The 18,309-nt window shown below is 46.8% G+C and overlaps 1 protein-coding gene and 1 pseudogene across 1 annotated transcript in view; one reads left to right on the plus strand and one right to left on the minus strand.

The window, feature by feature from the left end:
• The window catches only part of Slc11a1 (solute carrier family 11 member 1), a 17,151-nt gene extending 8,840 nt beyond the window's left edge, over nucleotides 1-8,311 (minus strand). Inside the window, exons 1-4 of the mRNA XM_004638245.2 lie at nucleotides 8,231-8,311; nucleotides 7,537-7,670; nucleotides 6,498-6,620; nucleotides 6,071-6,190 (exon numbers count right to left, since the gene is read on the minus strand). Of these exons, the coding sequence (XP_004638302.1) occupies nucleotides 6,071-6,190; nucleotides 6,498-6,620; nucleotides 7,537-7,670; nucleotides 8,231-8,237 (384 nt within the window). The 5' untranslated portion in view covers nucleotides 8,238-8,311. The remainder of the gene's footprint in view (nucleotides 1-6,070; nucleotides 6,191-6,497; nucleotides 6,621-7,536; nucleotides 7,671-8,230) is intronic.
• Nucleotides 1,108-1,345, plus strand: LOC105743072 (annotated as a pseudogene).
• Nucleotides 8,312-18,309: the final 9,998 nt, after the last annotated feature.

Consider the following 18,309-nt stretch of genomic DNA (forward strand, 5'->3'; position numbering starts at 1 on the left):
TATATATATATATGACCAGTGGAATAGAATGAAGGACATACCAGCAGACAAAGGACTTCTATGTAAAACGTATAAAGAATGAAACCTCCGAAATTCAAATCCAAGACCCAATCCGAAAATGGCCATCTGAGATGAATAATACACTTCACAAATGAAGAGATACAAAGGACAAATAAAATATATGAAAAAAGTCAATACATTAAAACAACACTGAGATACAATCTTACGCTAAAAAGAATGGCTATCATCAAGAGGGCAACTAATAACAAGTGCTGGAGAGGCTGTGGGGAAAGGAACCCTTCCCCACTGTTGGTGGGAGTGCAGGCTGGTATAACCATTATGGAAATCTGTGGAGATTCCTCAAAAAGCTATGTGCCAAAGGGCCAGCCAAATAGCTCAGCAGACTAAAGCGCCTGCTTAGGCAGAACATCTCCCAGGGCGCCGAGATAGCCACTGAGACTGGGTGTGGTGGCGCATGCCTGTAGTCCCAGTGCTTGGGAGGCTGAAAACAGAAGGATCACTATGAGTCCCATCTGCAGTGAGACCCTGTAGACCCTGTACTAAATACATTAAAAAAAAAAAAAAAGCTAGGAATTGACATCCCATTCAAGCCAGTTATTACCCTCCTAAGTATTTTTCCAAAAGACCTGAAATCATCATACCACAGTGATACATGTGCGCCCATGTTTATAGCAGTGTAATTTGTCATAGCTAAATCTTGGAAACAACCAAAATGCCCATCACCTGAGGAATAATTAAACAAGATATGGTATTTTTACCCGATGGAGTATGATTCAGCTATAAAAAAGATAAATTTGAGGCTTTTGTAGATAAATGGATGCCGCTAGAGACTATATTGGTGAGTGAAATAAATCAGACCCACATGTGCAAACATCATATTATCTCGCGAGTGTGAGAACCTGAACGAGTAATGAAAAGCTAAAAGGTATGATAGATACTGTAAAAGGGAAAGAAAGTGTTCATGGGAAGGAAAACTGGGATGAGGGGGTGTGTTTGAAAGTGAGGCCAATGAGGGTGGGGCCGCGTGTTGCTGGGAGTTGTTTGGAGGCTGGCGTTGTGGGGCTGAAGACTGCAGGCCAAGCAAACATGTTGCATAAACCAATCTGTTATTCAGACAAATGCGATGTCGAAGAGTTTGAATACAGGCATGTCATGTTGCCTAAGGATATAGCCAAGCTGGTAACTGAAGGCCACCTCTGTCTGAATCTGAGTGGCGGAATCTTGGTGTTCAGCGGAGCAGGGGTGGGTCCATTATATGATCCACGAACCAGAACCTCATATCTTGCTGTTCCCACAGCCGCTACCCAAGAAGCCAAACAAATGAAGCTGGCAAGCAGTTTATCAGCCTCAAGCTATGCACAGCTGTCCTTCCTGCCTGACATCTTTCTGATAATATGATTATGTTGCCCTCTCATTTCTCACTTGGACTTTTTTTTTTTTTTTTTTTTTTTTTTTTTTTTTTTTTTTTTTTTTTTTTTTTTTTGTATTTTAGGGAAGAGTCTACAGGGTGTTCAGGGTCTCACTACTGGATCAGACTCGTAGTGGTCCGCCTGTTTACAGCCTCCCAAGAGCTGGGATTACAGGTGTGCGCTACCACGCCCAGTCTCAATTTCCTTCTCAGTGTGCCCTGGGGGCGGGGCCAGCACCGCAGGCCCGGAAATTAACACTCCGGCCCCTGCGCCTGCTTGCAGGCACTTCAATCCGCTGAGCTATTTGGCCGGCCCCTCACTTTGATATCTAAAGGCCGTTCAACACACTGTTTGAATGTGCTGATGACTGCCTTGCCTCTTGAGTGGGGCCGCTGCCACCACAGCCCTGCCATGTGAGTCGCTGTGGGCTGCAGCCTCAGCTGAGTTTGACGCAGGGAGCCACAGTGCGCTCTGTTTCCAGCAGAACACACCTGACAGGTGGAAGAAGCATCTGAGAAGCAGGCCGTGGCTTGTACAGGATGGGGGAAGCTTGCTGTTTTGTGTTTTCCTGCTGGGAATTATGAGTACTTTATGGTGATTTATAGATTTGTGTTTCCATTTTATTTGAGAAATCTGTTCAATGTTAAAGTCTTGATTAAAGAAGTTTTTGGGACTGGGGAGATGGCTTAGTGGAATAAGCACTTGCCTGGCAAGCAGCAAGGGCCTGAGTTCAATCCCCGGTTCCGCAAAAAAAAAGAAAAAAGAAAAATTTTTTATAGGGGAGATAGCTCAGTAGAATAAGCACTTGCCTGGTAAGTTCAAAGTCCTGAGTTCAATCCCCAGTACCGAAAACAAAAATTACTAAAGAAGTTTCTATAATCTGACAAAACAACAACAACAACAACAACAACAAAAAACTGGTATGAGAAAAAGGAAAAATGAAAGAAGAGAAAAAGATACATCTATGTATATATGCAGAATAGTTTGGATAATTATATCGTTGATTGCTGATCTTTGAAAGCAGTTAACGCTTAAATTTTTTTTACTCTGTTTTTTTTCCTCTTGAATTTCTTATAACTTGTTCATTATTGTTTTTTTCTTTTTCTTTAAACGAATCTTACATGTTTATATCTGGTAATCTAAGCAACTAATTTGAAGATAGCATCATGTAATACAGCAACCATTATTGAATTCCTATTACTTTGTTTAGTGGATTCTTGTGTTGTTTCTAATACTGTTTGTTTGTTTTTTTTCTTTCACTATTTTGTCTTCTTTAAAACAACAACAAAAAGGGCATAGAAACAAACCCATACAACTAGAATCATCTGAGTCTTTCTGTTTGATTTTTTTTTTTTTTCCCGGTACTGGGGATTGAACTCAGGACCTTGTACTTGCCAGGCAGGTGCTTATTCTACTGAGTTTTCTCCCCAGGCCCTGATTGTTGTTTTTGGAGACAGGGTCTTGCTATGTAGTTCAGGCTAGCTTTGCACTCACTGTGTTACCCAGGTTGGCCTCAAACTGGAAACAATTCTCCTGTTTCAGCCTCCCATGTGCTGAGATTACAGGTATGCACTGCCACACACGGCTCAAACATCTGATTCTTAACAAAGGATCCAGAAACATACATAGGAGAAAAGACATCCTCTTTAACAAATAGCGCTATGGGGCTGGGAATATAGCTCAGTGGCATGGTGCCTGCCTGGCAAGTGTAAGGTTATGAGTTTATGAGTTTGATTCCTGCACCAAAAAAACAAAGAAACAAAACAAAAGAGAGCAAAACCAAACACTGGATATCCTTGTAGATATCCTATGTAGTTTCATTGGTGGAGCCAGCAGGGCAGGCTGGGGATTGAACCCTGGTCACTGCACCTGCCTAAGCAGGTGTTTTAGTCCATTAAGCTATTTGGCCAGCACTGTTTTGTTGTGTTTTGAGACAGGATCACTCTGTAGTCCATGCTGGCCTCAAACTCAATCTCCTGCCTCAGCTTCCCAAGTGCTGGAGTTACAGGCATGTGCCACCATGTCTGACCCTGTCTAAATACTTAAATAAAAATGTAGCTCAGTGCCAGAGCACCTTGGATTCGGTCCCCTTAGTAAGACAGACAGACAGACAGATGGTCACACACACACACACACACACACACACACACACACACACCTGAAAGGAGAACTGCCCTATAACTTGGCTACCACTCCTTGGGACATACTTCAAGAAATTAAAGTCAGCATATTAATACTATATGGGTACTGACATGCCCATGGTTATTGAAACAAATACATAAATACCCAAGATATAGAACCAACCTAGGTGCCCATGAACAAATGAATGGATAAAGAAAATGAGGTCTATACATACGGTAAAATGAATATATCCAGCCATAAAGAATGAAATTATGGGCTGAGGAGATAGCTCAGCCATCTAAGTGCCTGCCTGGCAAGCACAAGGACCAGAGTTTGACCCCTGGTAACGCATGTATGCCAGCCCCCAAACTGGGTGTGGTGGCGTTTGCCTGTAATCCCAGTGCTGGGGAGACTGAGATAGGAGGAGCACTACAAGTCTGAGATGTGTAGTGAGACCCTGTATCCAATTAAAAAAAAAATTCTCATCCTTTTGAAAAGGAAAACAAAAAATGAAAAGGGCTAGGGAGATAGCTCAGTAGAATAAGCGCTTGTCTGACAAGCACAGGGTCCTGAGTTCAATCCCCAGTACTGCAAAAAATAAAATAAAAAATAAATAAGTAAAAAAAAATGAAATTAAAAGGCCAGTGAGATAGCTCAGAAGACTAAGCACCTGCTTAGGCAAGTGCGGGGACCAGGGTTCCATCCCCTGCACCACAGGCTTTGCCAGCCCTGCTCCGGGGCGAGCTGAGCCCACTACCAGACTGTGCATATTGGTGCCTGCTTGTAGTTCCAGCACTGGGGAGGCTGCAGACAGGAGAATCATTATGAACCTGTGCTGTGTAGTGAGACCCTGTGCCAAGTCCTTAAAAACAAAATAAGAAAGAAATTAAATTATGTCATTTGCAGGAAAATAAATAGAGCTGGTGATTATCATGCTAAATGAGATGAGCTAGATTCAGAAAGATGTAGACTCTAAAAAAGATGACAGAAAGTGGGGAGACAATGCTTAGATAAGAGGAAGGAAATAAAGGGGAGGGAGGACTGAGGGAGGGTGATGTGTGGTGGGTGTGAGGAAAATATATACATGAATGAAAATACCACATCAAAACCCAGTATTCGCTGGGTGTGGTTCATGTAGGTCTGTAATCCCAGCACTCAGAAGCCTCAGGGAGGAGGATCGTTGTGAGTTTGAAACCAGCCCAGGCCACAAAGTGAGGTCAAGGCCCACCTGAACTGCATAGTGAGATCCTGTCTCAAAAAACACCCCACTCTAGTATTTTGTAAAATCAATAAGCAATAATATAAGGGCCAGCCAAATATCTCAGCAGATTAAAGTGCCTGCAAGCAGGCACAGAGGCCAGGGGTTCAATCCCTGGGCCTACTGTGCTGGCCCTGCCCCCAGGGCACACTGAGACAGCAATTAAGACTGGGCATGGTGGCACATGCCTGTAATTCCAGCTCTTCGGAGGCTGTAAACAGGTGCATCACTAGGAGTCTGATCTAGCAGTGAGACCCTGAACACCCTGTAGACCCTTCTGTAAAATAAAAAAAAAAGCACTAATATATAATTTTAAACAATGTATTAGTTCAGTCCCACATTCATGTGCCCCTTTGCTGCAGGGCTAGAAGCCTGCGTACTATATTTGCATCCAGTTGGGTTTTGTGAGACATGCTCCTGGCACTGGGTTTGGCTATGGCTTAAATGTGTTCGCTCACGACTTTGTATGCAGGAAGCTTGGTCCCATGTGGAGGTGTCGAGAGGTGGTGGAACTTAAAGGTGGGGCCTAGAGGAAGGTAACTCGGTGATTGAGTGTGCTGCCCTCAGAAGGGATGTACTGTAGCTCCCAAGGGATCCTGGTTAAGTTCCAAGAGTGAATTGCTACAGAAGAGCAAGCCTGGCTTCCTGTCTCATCTTTCCAAAGCACCCAGTGTCTGGTATGCTCGTGATAGCAATGGAAAAGTGACTAAGACAGAGACAGGAAGGCAGAGAACCCATTTCCCTCCTGCTTCTGCTGGTGGTTCTGGGTGTGATATCAGTGAGGACACCAGGCCAGCTGGGCTCCAGCCCACACTTTGGTCCTTTTAGCAGTGGCCACAATCGCTCTGGAAGCTCAGCAGCAGGTGATGGCTCTTGGGCTTGAACCAGGGTTCAGCCTCTTTCTGAGCGTTGGTAGCATCTTTTGCCCTTGCTCCTGTAGCTCTTCAACACCTACAGTGACTAGATGCCTGCGTGGAGTCCCTTTGAGCTCTGTCATGGTGTGATTTTGTTTTTCCTAACTGGGCACGGACAGCTGCCAAGTCCCCAGGGCCCAGCCCTGCAATAAGCATCCCTGAACTGCCGCAGGTCATTGCCTTCCGGGGACAAGCCTGGTCTCTCAGTCCGAGCTTCAGTTTCTCCATTTAGCACCTGGACTTGGGATGCCTTGGTGAGGTCCTGGTTCACTTGGTCATGGAAACTAGAAATGACCACTCAGGGCTTGGGATAGTCTTCCTTCTCCACCCCACTGCCCCCAACTCACCTTAGGGTAGTAGAGATGGCAGACCTCGCCCAAGTCCTTGCCTGTCACCACACCTAGCCGGGCAGCCAGTCGTTGGCAGAGCAAGCCCAGCACGGTGGCCCAGAGCAGCACCCAAAGCAACTGTGAGGAGGCAAGAGAGACCTTCAGGGGAGGGATCCTCCTCGGAGGACCCAGAGCAGGCAGCGCCTTCTGACCATGGACACTCAGTGAGGAGAAAGTGGGAGAGAGGAAGTGGAAAGACCACCCGCACCCGTGCTCAGTGCTGCCCTGGGGCCCTTTCCTGGCCCACTTGCACTTGATGCTGGATCCCTGGAAAACCCTCCTTATCACCACCCACTCTGGTGAAACAGGGCAAGCTGGGGTCTCTGCTCTGTCAGCCTAGTCACCTCCCTCCTCCCAGGGCCCTCCCAAGGCCCAGCTCAGTCACTTTGAATCCAGCTACAGCACCAGCTTGAAGATCTGACTCGATGTTTCCTGGGTCCAGGAACGCGATGCTCATGAGGAAGCCAGGCCCTGTGAATGCCCACAACTTCCGCAGGCTGAATGTACCCTAGGGGTTGGGGGGGGGTGCGGAGGTGAGAGTGAAGGAAGTGGGAAGTGGAGGTGAGTGGGGTAGTCCTGGATACAGCTGCCCACAGCTGGCCTTGGCCAGTCCCCAGCTCAGCCCTGCAGGCAGGGTCAGCCTTCCCTGGCCATGCCTAGAGCTCCACCACCACTCCCAGGGCACAGAGGAGGATGCAACATGTTAGAATTTACAGGGTTTGCTGAGTCACAGTGGATCTGATTTTTGGATCAGTCTGGTCACATTCAGCAGCCTCAGCAGCAGCCTGCAGCTCACCTGCCCACCTCCTCTCCTGCAGGCTAAGTCTAGCAGTCCCCCTAGGACCCCAAGACAGATGCTTAGTGAAGGCCAAGCTTTCTGCCCAGCTTGTCCCTCCCCAGTCCCTTCTCAGGCCACAGGGTCACCTCTTTGGGGTTCACTGAGGCTGTAATCACCCCATCCTTGCTCAGGGCTTGGCTTGTCAACCTAGGAATCTGCTGGAGATTTTGACAATGCAGGTGACAGTGTTCTAGCCATCAGCCTGCAGCTTCCTCCACTTCTTTCTAGGCCATAGCCTGGGTCTGCATCTTATAGGTTAAAGCAGCTCTCTAGGTGCTCATCTCAACTGCCCCAGTCCGGGGCCGCCTGCCTATTAGCTTAGTCAATTGCCCCAGGCCCCTCTCCCTTCAGAGGGAAGCTGAGATTAATTCAGAAAGCAACTTGATCATTTTTAGGCAACTATGGAGTCATCCAGCTAGATGCTGAGAACATAAGCAGGCACAGGGCAGTTGCCTCTGTATGCCAGTGCTGCTCAGAATAGGAAGGAGCTTGTCATGGTCATGAGACATGCCCAGTCCCTCCATCTGTGGGACCCCAGAGAATTACAGCAACCCTGAGAGTTCCCACAGGTTCCCAGCATTCCCACCGGTTTTGCTTCCGGGATAGGGATCTTCTCACTGAGGTAGGTCTGCTGTAGAGGTGCTTGCTGTGGACCCCGATGTGGCAGGCTAGTGGTAGAGCCATAGGTGGGCCTGCTCAGCCTCTGTGGGCTCCTGTCGACTTGAGAGAGGCCCCAGAAAGCATGCTGGCGTCCTGCTTCTTTCTAGAGCCCAGAGCCCAAGTCACTTGCCTTCTCTCCCACATCTTCTTGTCAAGGTGGAGAAATGAAGGTCCCTGGCCCCCACTTCAGGTCCATCCCTTTCATCCCTCACCAACCATTCAAAAGCACGTGGAAGCTTCAGAGTTACTTTCTTCCCGTGTGAGCTCAGAGACCTCCAAGCCCAATTCTGCCTTAGAGCATGTGAAAGAGGCACTGGGCTCTGAGAAGGGCGAGCAGAGGCCACCAGTTGTGTGTCTCATCCCCTACCTCCACTAGTGGCAAGGAAGTGTCAGGGGTGCCAGTGACAAGAGAAGAAGAGGCCCCAACTGGCTTGAATAACTGAACCCACCAGTATGTCAAGTGCCAACACTGTGGTCTCCACCTGGATGCCTGTGGGGGCCGAGGTGCTTCCTTGCTTCCCCAAATCTCCAACAGACTTGGTCTCCTCTCCAAGTCTGTTGGAGAGGAGACTCTTGCCCCCTGCTAGAGTCAGGCTGTGTCCCCAGAAGCCACTACTCACTTGTCATTAGGACGCAGTGTCAGGAGGAAGCCCCTTGCCTTCACCCTTCTGTGTGAGTGAGCTGTAAGTGAGCTGCGAGTGAATGGGTGTAGGAGCCCACATCCTCTACCTCCTCACAGCTTCCGTGGCTTACATCACCATATGCCAGTACACATTCTTATTCTTGGGGCTTGCGAAACACCCTCCAAAGGCAGAAGTTGCCCGTTGGCAAAAGAGCCTGGTCACCCTCAGTATAGACCTTTGTTCCCCTGACCACTGCCCTCTGCCCCACAACATCTCTGGCTTCCTTCCAGGCACCCTGTGCTCTGTACTTCCCTAAAGAGCTCTGATTTCAGGCACTTCCTGCTACTTGGGTGTTTGTGGCCAGGTTCCATAATAGTTCCCCACCCCACAGAGCCTGACCCCGTGTTCAGTTGGGAGTCCCAAAGTCATCAGTTGGCCCAATGGGAGGCAGGGAATCCTCCTGGTGTCCTGGGCCTCTGTCCCCTGTGAGGATCCCAGAGCAAAAGACTTTGCCAGCACTGCCACGTGGACATACATGAGAGATTCAGGCCAAAGCGTCCTCAGAAGAAAGGGGCCCTGGAATTCTGGTCCTTTGTATTGTTAGACTTGAAGTTGTCACCAGATATTTCCCTTTTGGTGCTCATTTCTTCCACTATGTGAAGCTAAAGGTAAAAGATGCAGGTGCCTATAGCACCAACTGGGAATAAGAAAACAGTGCCAGTCCAGTGGTGACTGACAGTTGATCCTGAGCCCCAGAGTTGGGGTGCAATGGAGAGTGTGGTGGACACTGTGGCAAAACGAAGGTCAGGTACCGTATGGGAAGAGGGCAGTGCCTGTGGAGTTGCCGGCACACAGTTACCATACCCAGGTCTTCTAATTGTGTATTGGAAAATTTGGAATTTAGGCCATGAAGTTATTCATCACTTAGTGATAGCAGTAAGTTGTGAGAAATGTGTTGTTAGGCAATTTTGGTGTTGTGTGTCATGTTTCTCCTTCCAGCACTGCCTTCCCACACTTCCACTCAGGCCTCTCAGAACGAAGCCTTCCTTTCCTGCCAAGAAGACCCAAGACCTGGACTGTGTCCAACTTCCATATCCGCAGGACTCAGAGAAACTAGGAACGTGACATACTGTCTTAGTCACTTTCTCCAGTGTGGAGACACAATGCCTGACTCCCACAACTTAAAGGAAGAGAGGTTTGTTTTGCTTCACGGTTTCATGTGTGTTCAGCTGCCTCCCAGGCAGAAATGGGGTGACTGAGGAAAAGGTGCTCAAGCAAGGCAGGGAGCCGGCAAGCAGAGACAGAAGAGGGGAGGAGCCCAGACAAGAATCCACCCTTCCAGGTCATGCCCCAGTGACCCATCTCCAATCAGGCTCCTAACAGCGGAAGAATCCACTAAAGAGTAAGCGCTTCCAGAACCATTTCTCCTCCACACACCTGAGAAACCCAGCCTGCACCCAAGGGAGAATCTGAATAAACCCTTTAGTTGTTGTTTTGTTTTGTTTGGATTTTTTGGCCGAACCGCTGATTGAATTTAGGCCCTTATGCTTGCCATGCCAGCACTTATTCTACTGAGCTATCTCCCCAGCCCCTCTTTAGTTTCACTTGTTTTCAGTTACATTTTAAAAATTGACTAGTCAACTTTAAAAATCACTAATTTGAAATCTAAATTAATTTTCTGCCAAGGAGAAGGTACGTGTCTGTAATCCCATTATCCAAGAGGCTGGGACAGGCTGATTGCAAGTTTGAGGCCATCCTGAGCTGATAGCCAGTTTGAAGTATATAGTGAGACTATGTCTGAAAAAACAAAAACACAAATCACTAATTTGGGGCCAGCGAGATAGCTCAGCAGACTAAAGTGTCTGCTTTGGCAACCTCAGGGACCAGGATTCAATCTCCACTACCGCATACCATGCCAGCCCCTCCCCCAGGCACATTGACACATGCCTGTAATCCCAGCACTGGAGAGGCTGAAAACAGGAGGATTGCTATGAGTCTGAGCTGCATAGTAAGACCTTGTACCAAATACATAAGTGAAAAAAAAAAAAAATCACTGGTTTGGGAGGAGACACAGCTGCAGCTGTGTCATGTACTCAGAAATATGGGTCATAGTGATAGTGGTTGCGAGGTTAGTTATAAGGTACTTGAAACTGTCAGCTCTTCATTTGGGCCTGCCTGGGTCCCTGATATGTGACTTTTTTATTTCAGAGGACCCAAAGTGCCCTCTGAGCATATTAATGCAATTTTCTTTTCTTCTTTCTTTTTCTTTCTTTCTTTCTTTCTTTCTTTCTTTCTTTCTTTCTTTCTTTCTTTCTTTCTCTCTTTCTTTCGTCTGTCTGTCTGTCTGTCTGTCTGTACCAGGGATTGAACCTAGGACCTTGCACTTGCCATGCAGGCACTTATGCTACTGAGCTATATCCCTAGCCCCTAATGCAATTTTCAGAACACACATCCTTTGAAGAGCCATGAAGTTTAATCACACATGCGAAGGTCACTGATTACTTTCACCCTCCCCTGGATCTTTAATCAGCCTACTTCTTTCTTGGGAGTGGTGGGAGGTTTTGGGCATGGAACTTAAGGGCAGTATTTGTGCTAGGCAAGTGGTCTACCCAGAGCTACATCCCCTACCCCCACGGGGCTTCTTCATCACATAGCTGTCCCTAGACCCTATGGTGGGGAGGCAGATCTGAGACTTACATTCTCGCTCCTTCACATGCTTGGCTGCCTCCCTAATAATTTCTTTTGCAAGCTGTGCTGTTTCAGTGACTGGTGTCCTGTGCAATGCATGAAACAGGGGACTGGTTGCCAGAGGAACTGAGTATGTGATTAAAAGGCTGGAACTGTGAGCCTTTCCCCAGCCTCCAAGCTGGCATTGAGTTCTGTAGCCAATGATTTAGCCACTCATGTCATATCACAGACGCACCACATAAATCCTAAGGCATGGGCTCTAGGAAGATTCTGGTGAAAAAAACAAGGGCTGAGAGGGTGGCCCAGTTCAGAGGGCATGGATGCCCCACATGCCCAACACCTTGCCCTGTGTGCCCTTCATTTAGAGATGCCTGAGTTGCATTCCTGATCACGAACCCCTAACAATAGATCAGCTCTCTGAGTTCTGTGAGCCACAGATTACCGAACCTGGGGCTCATGGGAACTTCCAATCTGTAGTCAAGTTGGACAGGAGCATGGGTAGATTAGGGCCCCTTGTTCGTAACTGTTGTCCAAATGGGGGGACAGTCTTGGGGATGGAGTCCTTAACCTGTAGGTCTTCACTGACTCTAGCCAGTTAGGGTATTGTTGCATCATTGTGGAGGACACTGAATTGGTGTTCACAGCAAATTAGAGATTAACTTGGGGTAGAAAACCCATGTTGAGCATCAGAGTGTTGAGAACAGAAAAACAGAATTTTCCTCTTAAGAAAATTCAAGCCCAGAGTGAAGCTGGACTGTGATTTATTACCATATAAGGTAAAAAATTTCAGATGACACTTGGAAGCCAGGGTGGGTGCCCAGTATCCTGGCTCCTCACTTGGTGGGGAGATCCAAGGAACTAGAAAGTGGGGGGTAGTGAACCCTGGCTCTGGGGGAAGACAGCCCCATTGGCCTGATCACTGTGCAGTCCTGTTGCTCAGAACACTGTTGCATCTCCAGACTCTATGGTTTGTGCCACTACATTGGGTTTGGGCTCTTGTGGGGATGACCGAAATTGGGCTAAGATGTCTTCCTATCTACAACCTTGAAAGCGTCTTTCTTGCTTGCTTTCTGTGTTCTTTTCTGTACTAGGGATTGAACCCAGAGTCTTTGTACTGAGTTACAACCTCAGATTGTTTTTTAAAAAACATTTTGACACAAGGTCTCACTAAGTTTCCAAGTTGCACAGGTTGGGCTTAAACTTGTGACTCTACTGCTCAGCCTCCCAGAGAGCTAGGATTGTAGACGTGCTTCCTTACACCTGGTCCTGCAGCCTTGCCGACACTTAGGTGGTCTGTAGGAGGAACTGATTAGCCATTGTTCAACATCCTGCACAGCCTCCAACTTGCAGAAGAGGCAGTTTAGCATAGTGGGTAAGAGGAGAGGTCTTGAAAGGACATTGGAGAGCAGGAAGCCACAGGACAAGGGGCCCAGAAATCTGCAAAGCCTCCCGCTGCACCTGGGTCTGCTGCTGGGCAGGTGACAGTTCACTTAAAAGGAATCACAGACTGAAGTGTTGATATAAAACTATCAAACTTTTGCAAAAAACCAAAATGGGTCCGGTGTGGTGGCGCATGCCTATAATCCCAACATTTGGGAGGCTGAGACAGGAGGATCATTGCAAGTTGAGATTAGTCTGGTTAACAAAGTGAACTCAAGGTCAGCCTGAACTGCACCATGAGACTCTGTCTCAAAAAAAAAAAAAAAAAAAGGAAAACCAGGACCAGCCAAGGAGATAGCGCACATCAGCCTAAGTGCCCACCTGGCAAGTGCAAGGACTGGGCTTCCATCCCTGGCACATGCTAAGCTGGCCCTGCACCAAGCCCATCCGAGCTCCTAGCCACCAAAACTGGGTGTGGTGGCTCACGCCTGTAATCCTAGCCCTGGGGAAGCTGAGACAGGAGAATCAGCATGAGTTCAAGCTGGTAGCAAGACCCTGTACCAAAAAAAAAAAAAGGTGGGGTGAACATAGGCTAGCCAGGTGTGATGGCACACACCTCTAATTCCAGCTCTTGGGAGTTTCAGGTCAGCCTGAACTGTATAGAAAGATGCTATCTTAAAACAAACAACCAAAACATAGACAGGACAAAATGCTTTGAAATTTAGAGCTAAACAACAACTTCTTAAAATTGACACTAAACACCCGGCCCATAAAGAGCAAAACTAGTAAACTGGACTTCAAATTAAAAATTTAGAATATTTTCAAATTAAATTTTCTTTTCAAATTGAAAAACTTACTTGGAAGGTTGAGGCAGGACTGTAAGTTCTGGGACAATCTGGACTATTAGGCAGTTTAAAGTCACTCTTCACTACATAGCAGGACCTTATCTCAGAAAACAAAACTGCTGGCATGGGGGGCTACCCCTGTCATCCCGGCACTTGAGAGGCTGAGGGTGGGGCTGTGCCTCAAAGTGGTGCCAGGTGAGTGACAGCCTGGTGTTGGGCTTCTGAAAAGCAGAAGGCTGAGGTCACCTTTGCCCTGTGGGGTCCTCAGGAGTTAGACTTTCTATAGTAGAGGTGAGAGGGAACCAGCTCCAGTCCTGGGCAAAACCTAAACTGCACCCAAAATGAAGACGTCCCTCTCTCCATTCATTCATTCCACCCCAAACAAGCCTGAGCTATGTACATAGTGAGACCCTATCTAAAAAAAAAAAAAAAAATACAAGAGACACAAAACCAAAGTTTGCTGCCAAACAATGGGGCTACTGCCATACCTGTTACTCCTGCTGCTCAGAAACTGAGGCAGGAGGATCATTGAAAGTTCAAGGCCAGGGCTTGGGAGATAGCTACGTGGTGTATGCACCTGTCTGGCAAATGCAAGGTCTGAGGTTTAACCCCTGTAAGAAAGAAAACAAAACAAAAAACAAGGTCAGCCTGGACTACACAAGTAAATTCAAGATCAGCTTGAATTACATGGTGAAATGCTGGGGGAAAAAATGTGGATTTTTTGGTTGAGACAGAGCTTGCTATGTAATCCAGCCTGGTTTTGAATTCACTATGCAGCCCAGGCTGGCCTCAGCTCGAGGTAATCCTCCTGCCTCAGCCTCCCGAGTTTGGGGATTACAGGTGTTACTGGTGTGTGCCACCACACCCAGCTTCCTTTTTTTTTTTTTTTAGTACTGGGGATCAAACTCAGGATCTTGCCCTTGGCAGGCCGGTGCTTATGCTGCTGAACTGTCTCCCTGGCTCCCGGCTTCCTTTTGTTCTTTATTTTGATACATGGCCTCTCTAGATTGGTCAGGCTGGCTGGAACTTGAGTTCCTTTCTCAGCCTGAGGAGTGCCTCACTGTGCCAGGCTGTTTTTTTTGTTTTGTTTTTGTTTTTTAAGTAACACTTTTTCTTTTTTTTTTTTAATTAATTAATTAATTTATTTATTTATTTATTTATTTATTGTGTGTGTGTGTGTGTGTGTGTGTGTGTGTGTGGCCAGCTCAGCCCACCAGGGGGCGGGGCTGGCTGGCATGTGGTGCTGGGGGATTGAACCGCGGTCCCTGTGTTTTGCTTAGTTTAGCTTGTTCTAAGTAGGTGTTTTAGACCACTGAGCCATCTCACCAGCTCCAAGTAACACTTTTTGAACTTGTGCAGGCACCCAGTCTTGAAGTCATCTAGATGAGGAAAAAGAATATTAAGGTGGGGTCAAGTTTCTCTGTCCTAAAACCTTTACTTAACACTTGTAGACAAAAATCATTTGGGAAGCTTTTACAATCTAAAAGCAAAAACTGGAAGGGATGGTGGACACCTGTAATCCTAGCAGTTGGGAGGCTGAGGCAGGATGATCTCTGGGAGTTTGAGGCCAGCCAGGGCTGGAGAATTCAAGGCCACCCTGCACTGTGTAGTGAAACCCTGTCTCAAGATAAAAAGAGAAAGACTTGGGGAAGAGGAAAAGATTTTCATATACATGTACATATGGTTCATGGGAAATTTTAAAACAAGAACCAGAAAGTCTGTAGAGTTCTTTTTTTTTTTTCTGCAGAGTTCTGTGCTTTGTGTCATCAAGGTTATTTTACAAGTGGCTTGAAGTCTGTGTACTTGTGCATTAATTCCCAGCACTCTGATAGCAGAGACAGGAGCAAGTTGGGCAAGTGAGAAAAAAACTCATTAAGGTTTTTTTTGTAATAAAAAAAATCTAATGAAAATGGGCAAAAGTCACAAGGAGAAGACATTTGTATAGAAAGCATGCAAGATGTTCGCTGTCATTAGCCAATGGGGAAATCAAGATCAGAGTTTGCTATACACCTATCAGAATGGTTAAAATAAAAATAGTGGAACTGGGATGTAGGGTACTTTTGTGAGGCCCAAGTTCAATTCCCAATACCACTAAATGAATAAATAGATAAATAAGTTAAAAGGGATTATATCAAATGTTGGTAAAGATGTGGGGAAACTAGACTGGTGGAAATGCAAAGTAGTAAAGCCACTCTGAAGAAGTTTGAAATATTCTCTCTCTCTCTCTCTCTCTCTCTCTCTCTCTCTCTCTCTCTCTCTCCCCTGGGGATAGAACCATTTTTATTTTTATTTTGAGATATGTTCTTGCTAAATTGCTAAGTTACCCGGCTAGGCTTGGACTTGTGATTTTCCTGCCTCCACCTCCCATAGTGCTGGGATCACTGATGTGTGCCACCATGGCTGGCAATGAAACATGAAATGTGCAGGGCTGGAAGAGCAGCTAGGAGCATTTGCTTATTATATTGAATTCTTCAGTTCCATCCTCAGCACTAGGAAAAAGAAGACGGAGGAGGAGGAGGAGGAGGAGGAGGAGGAGGAGGACGAGGAGGACGAAGAAGAAGAGGAGGAGGAAAGCTAAGCATGCAGCTATCACATGATGCCCCAGCAACTGTGTTCCTGTTCATGTTCCCCAGAGAAATGATGATTTATGCTCCCATAAAAATCTGTACACAAGCTTTTATAGCAGCTTTATTTATAATGGTGAGAACTAGACACAACCCAGGTATCCTTCAGTGGTTAATGCGATGGTGCATCCATAGAACAGGATACATTCCTGGGCATTTATCCCAAAGAAATTAAAACCATGTCCACAGGAAAGCCTGCACCGGACTGCTGTGGTGGCTGCATTTGTAGTAACTCCAAGCTGGAATCATCCCATTTGTCTGTCAGCAGGTGACGGGGTCAGCAAACTGTGGTCCACACATATCAGGATTACTGCAGTGATAAAAGGAGCAGAGGATTGGTACATACGATTACTTGGATAAATCCTAGGAAATTACGCAGAGTGAAAAGAGTCAGCCTCCAAAGATTCCTTGCTGTGTTATTATTCCATTCAACTAACTTTGTTTTGCAATGACCAAGTTTGAGAAGTGATGATCATATTAGTGGTTGCCAGGGGTTAGGATGGGTGAAGTGGAGGATGGATGTGGTTACAGAGGGTGACCCGAGGGATTTCTGTGGTATTGGACCTGTTCAGTGTCTTGTGGAACTGGCAATGTCAAGGTGGCTGCAGAAACCACAGCCGCCCAAGTTGTATGGAACTTAATACACCCACATGTTCCTGTGAGCACATGACACGTGGATGAGCAGAAGAAAGGCTGGAGATGACTGCAAGGGATCTGCGGACATTGTCAGTATCCTGGCTGTATCAAAAGCAAGGATGGAAAGCCAGGTAGGTGTGTGGGGGATGTAGCTCAGCAGCACAGCCACCTGCCTGCCAAGTGTGAGGCCCTGGGTTTGATTCCCAGCACCAACGATTAAAAAAAAGAAAGAAAGAAAGAAAAGCCAGATGTGGTGGCACATGCTTGTGATCCCAGCACTTGCAAGGCTGAGGCAGGAGGATTGGTGCAGGTTTGAGGTCAGCCTGGGCTGCAGAGTGTGTTCAATACCAGCATGAACTATATGCAGTGTACAGCAGGATTTTATCTTAAAAATCCAAACCCAAGATGACAATAGAAATGTGTTTGAGTTTTTTTGACGTATAAGAATTGCACCTAACACTGGGCAACTGGTTGTCTTGTAAATTGAGTGGCAATTTGCATGTGGTCTGTGTATAGGTGCACAACCAGAAGCCTGGTGCACACCAGGCAAGTGCTCTACCTCTGACCCACACCCTCAGCCTGAGGCCCCGCAAGGATGCCGGTCACTGTTGGTTTGCTGGACCTCCAAGGCCACAGAACTCTGTGGGTGCTCCACTGGTGTGCACTGTTAATGGTCTGAGTTCCCACACCTTGATGTCTTAGGAGTTCCCCCCACAGTATTAGGAGAAGGGGCCTAGGGGCTTAGTAGGTCGTGAGGGCTCCCCTCCCGGGAATTAGTGCCCTTCTGAAGAGGCTATGGGAGATGCTGTGCACACAGAGTCAGAACTATGGGTAATACATGTCTGTTGTTTACAGATTGCCCAGTCTAAGGGGTTTTAGGTGTTTTTGTTTTGTTTGAGACAGGGTCTCACCATGTAGTCAGTCTGGCCTTGAACTCTATAACCCAGGCTGACCTTGCACTTGGGGCAATCCTCCTGCCTCAGTTTCTGGAGTACTGAGCTCAGAGGTGTGTGTCACCATGCCCGGCTACTAGTGTGACAATAGCACTAGGGACTGAGACAGACTCCCTGGTAGCACTCACTGCTCTTGGTCCCTCTGCTCTCTTAGAGGTTTCTTGTGAAGGAGAGAGCTCTCGAAACAGGAGGACATCGAGGCATTTGCCTTGCGCACTTCCACAGCCTCCACCTCCAGCCCAGCTGGGCTACTTCAGTGGGTACCACCCCCTCGCCATCGTATCCTGAGCCCCTGCAGTAGCTCAGTGTTCAGGGCTCTCTCCTTTTCCTCTCCTGGCCTTTGTAGAGGCTGCTTCTTCCTGAAACTCCCTCTACAAACTTTGCCTGCTGTGCCTCCACCGGGAAGCCCTCCCTGAGGTCTCCCAGGCTGGCTGGGTGCTCCCTGGGCACAGTGCCCTCCCCTCAGCCTGGGCCTGGGCTACATAGTGAGGTTCTCTCTCTTGGGGCCAGGGAGATGGCTCAGTAGAATAAGTACTCTCTCTCTAAAAAAAAAAAAAAAAAAACAACAACAACAAAAAAAACCCAAAAAAAACCCCTCTTTTTTATAAATGACTCAGTCTTGGGTGTCTTGTCCTTTTTGAGCTTTAGTTAGTAATGAATGAATACATTAGATACTTTTGGGTTTTAGTTGAAATTTTCCATAGCTTGCATTTTAATTCTCTGCTATTTCTATTCACTTACAGTATTATTTTAATAAATGTTACTATTATCAACCTATTAAAAAAATAACTCAGTCTTAAGTACTTTGTTACAGCAATAGAAAATAGATTAAGACAAATCTAGGGGGACCGGGGAGATGGCTCAGTAGAATAAGCACTTGCCTGGCAAGGTCAAGGGCCTGAGTTCAATCCCCAGTTCCAAAAAAAAAAAAAAAAAAAAAAGACAAATCT

Source organism: Octodon degus, unplaced genomic scaffold (assembly GCF_000260255.1).
Source record: "Octodon degus isolate 3935 unplaced genomic scaffold, OctDeg1.0 scaffold00096, whole genome shotgun sequence".
Classification (NCBI taxonomy): Eukaryota; Metazoa; Chordata; class Mammalia; order Rodentia; family Octodontidae; genus Octodon; species Octodon degus.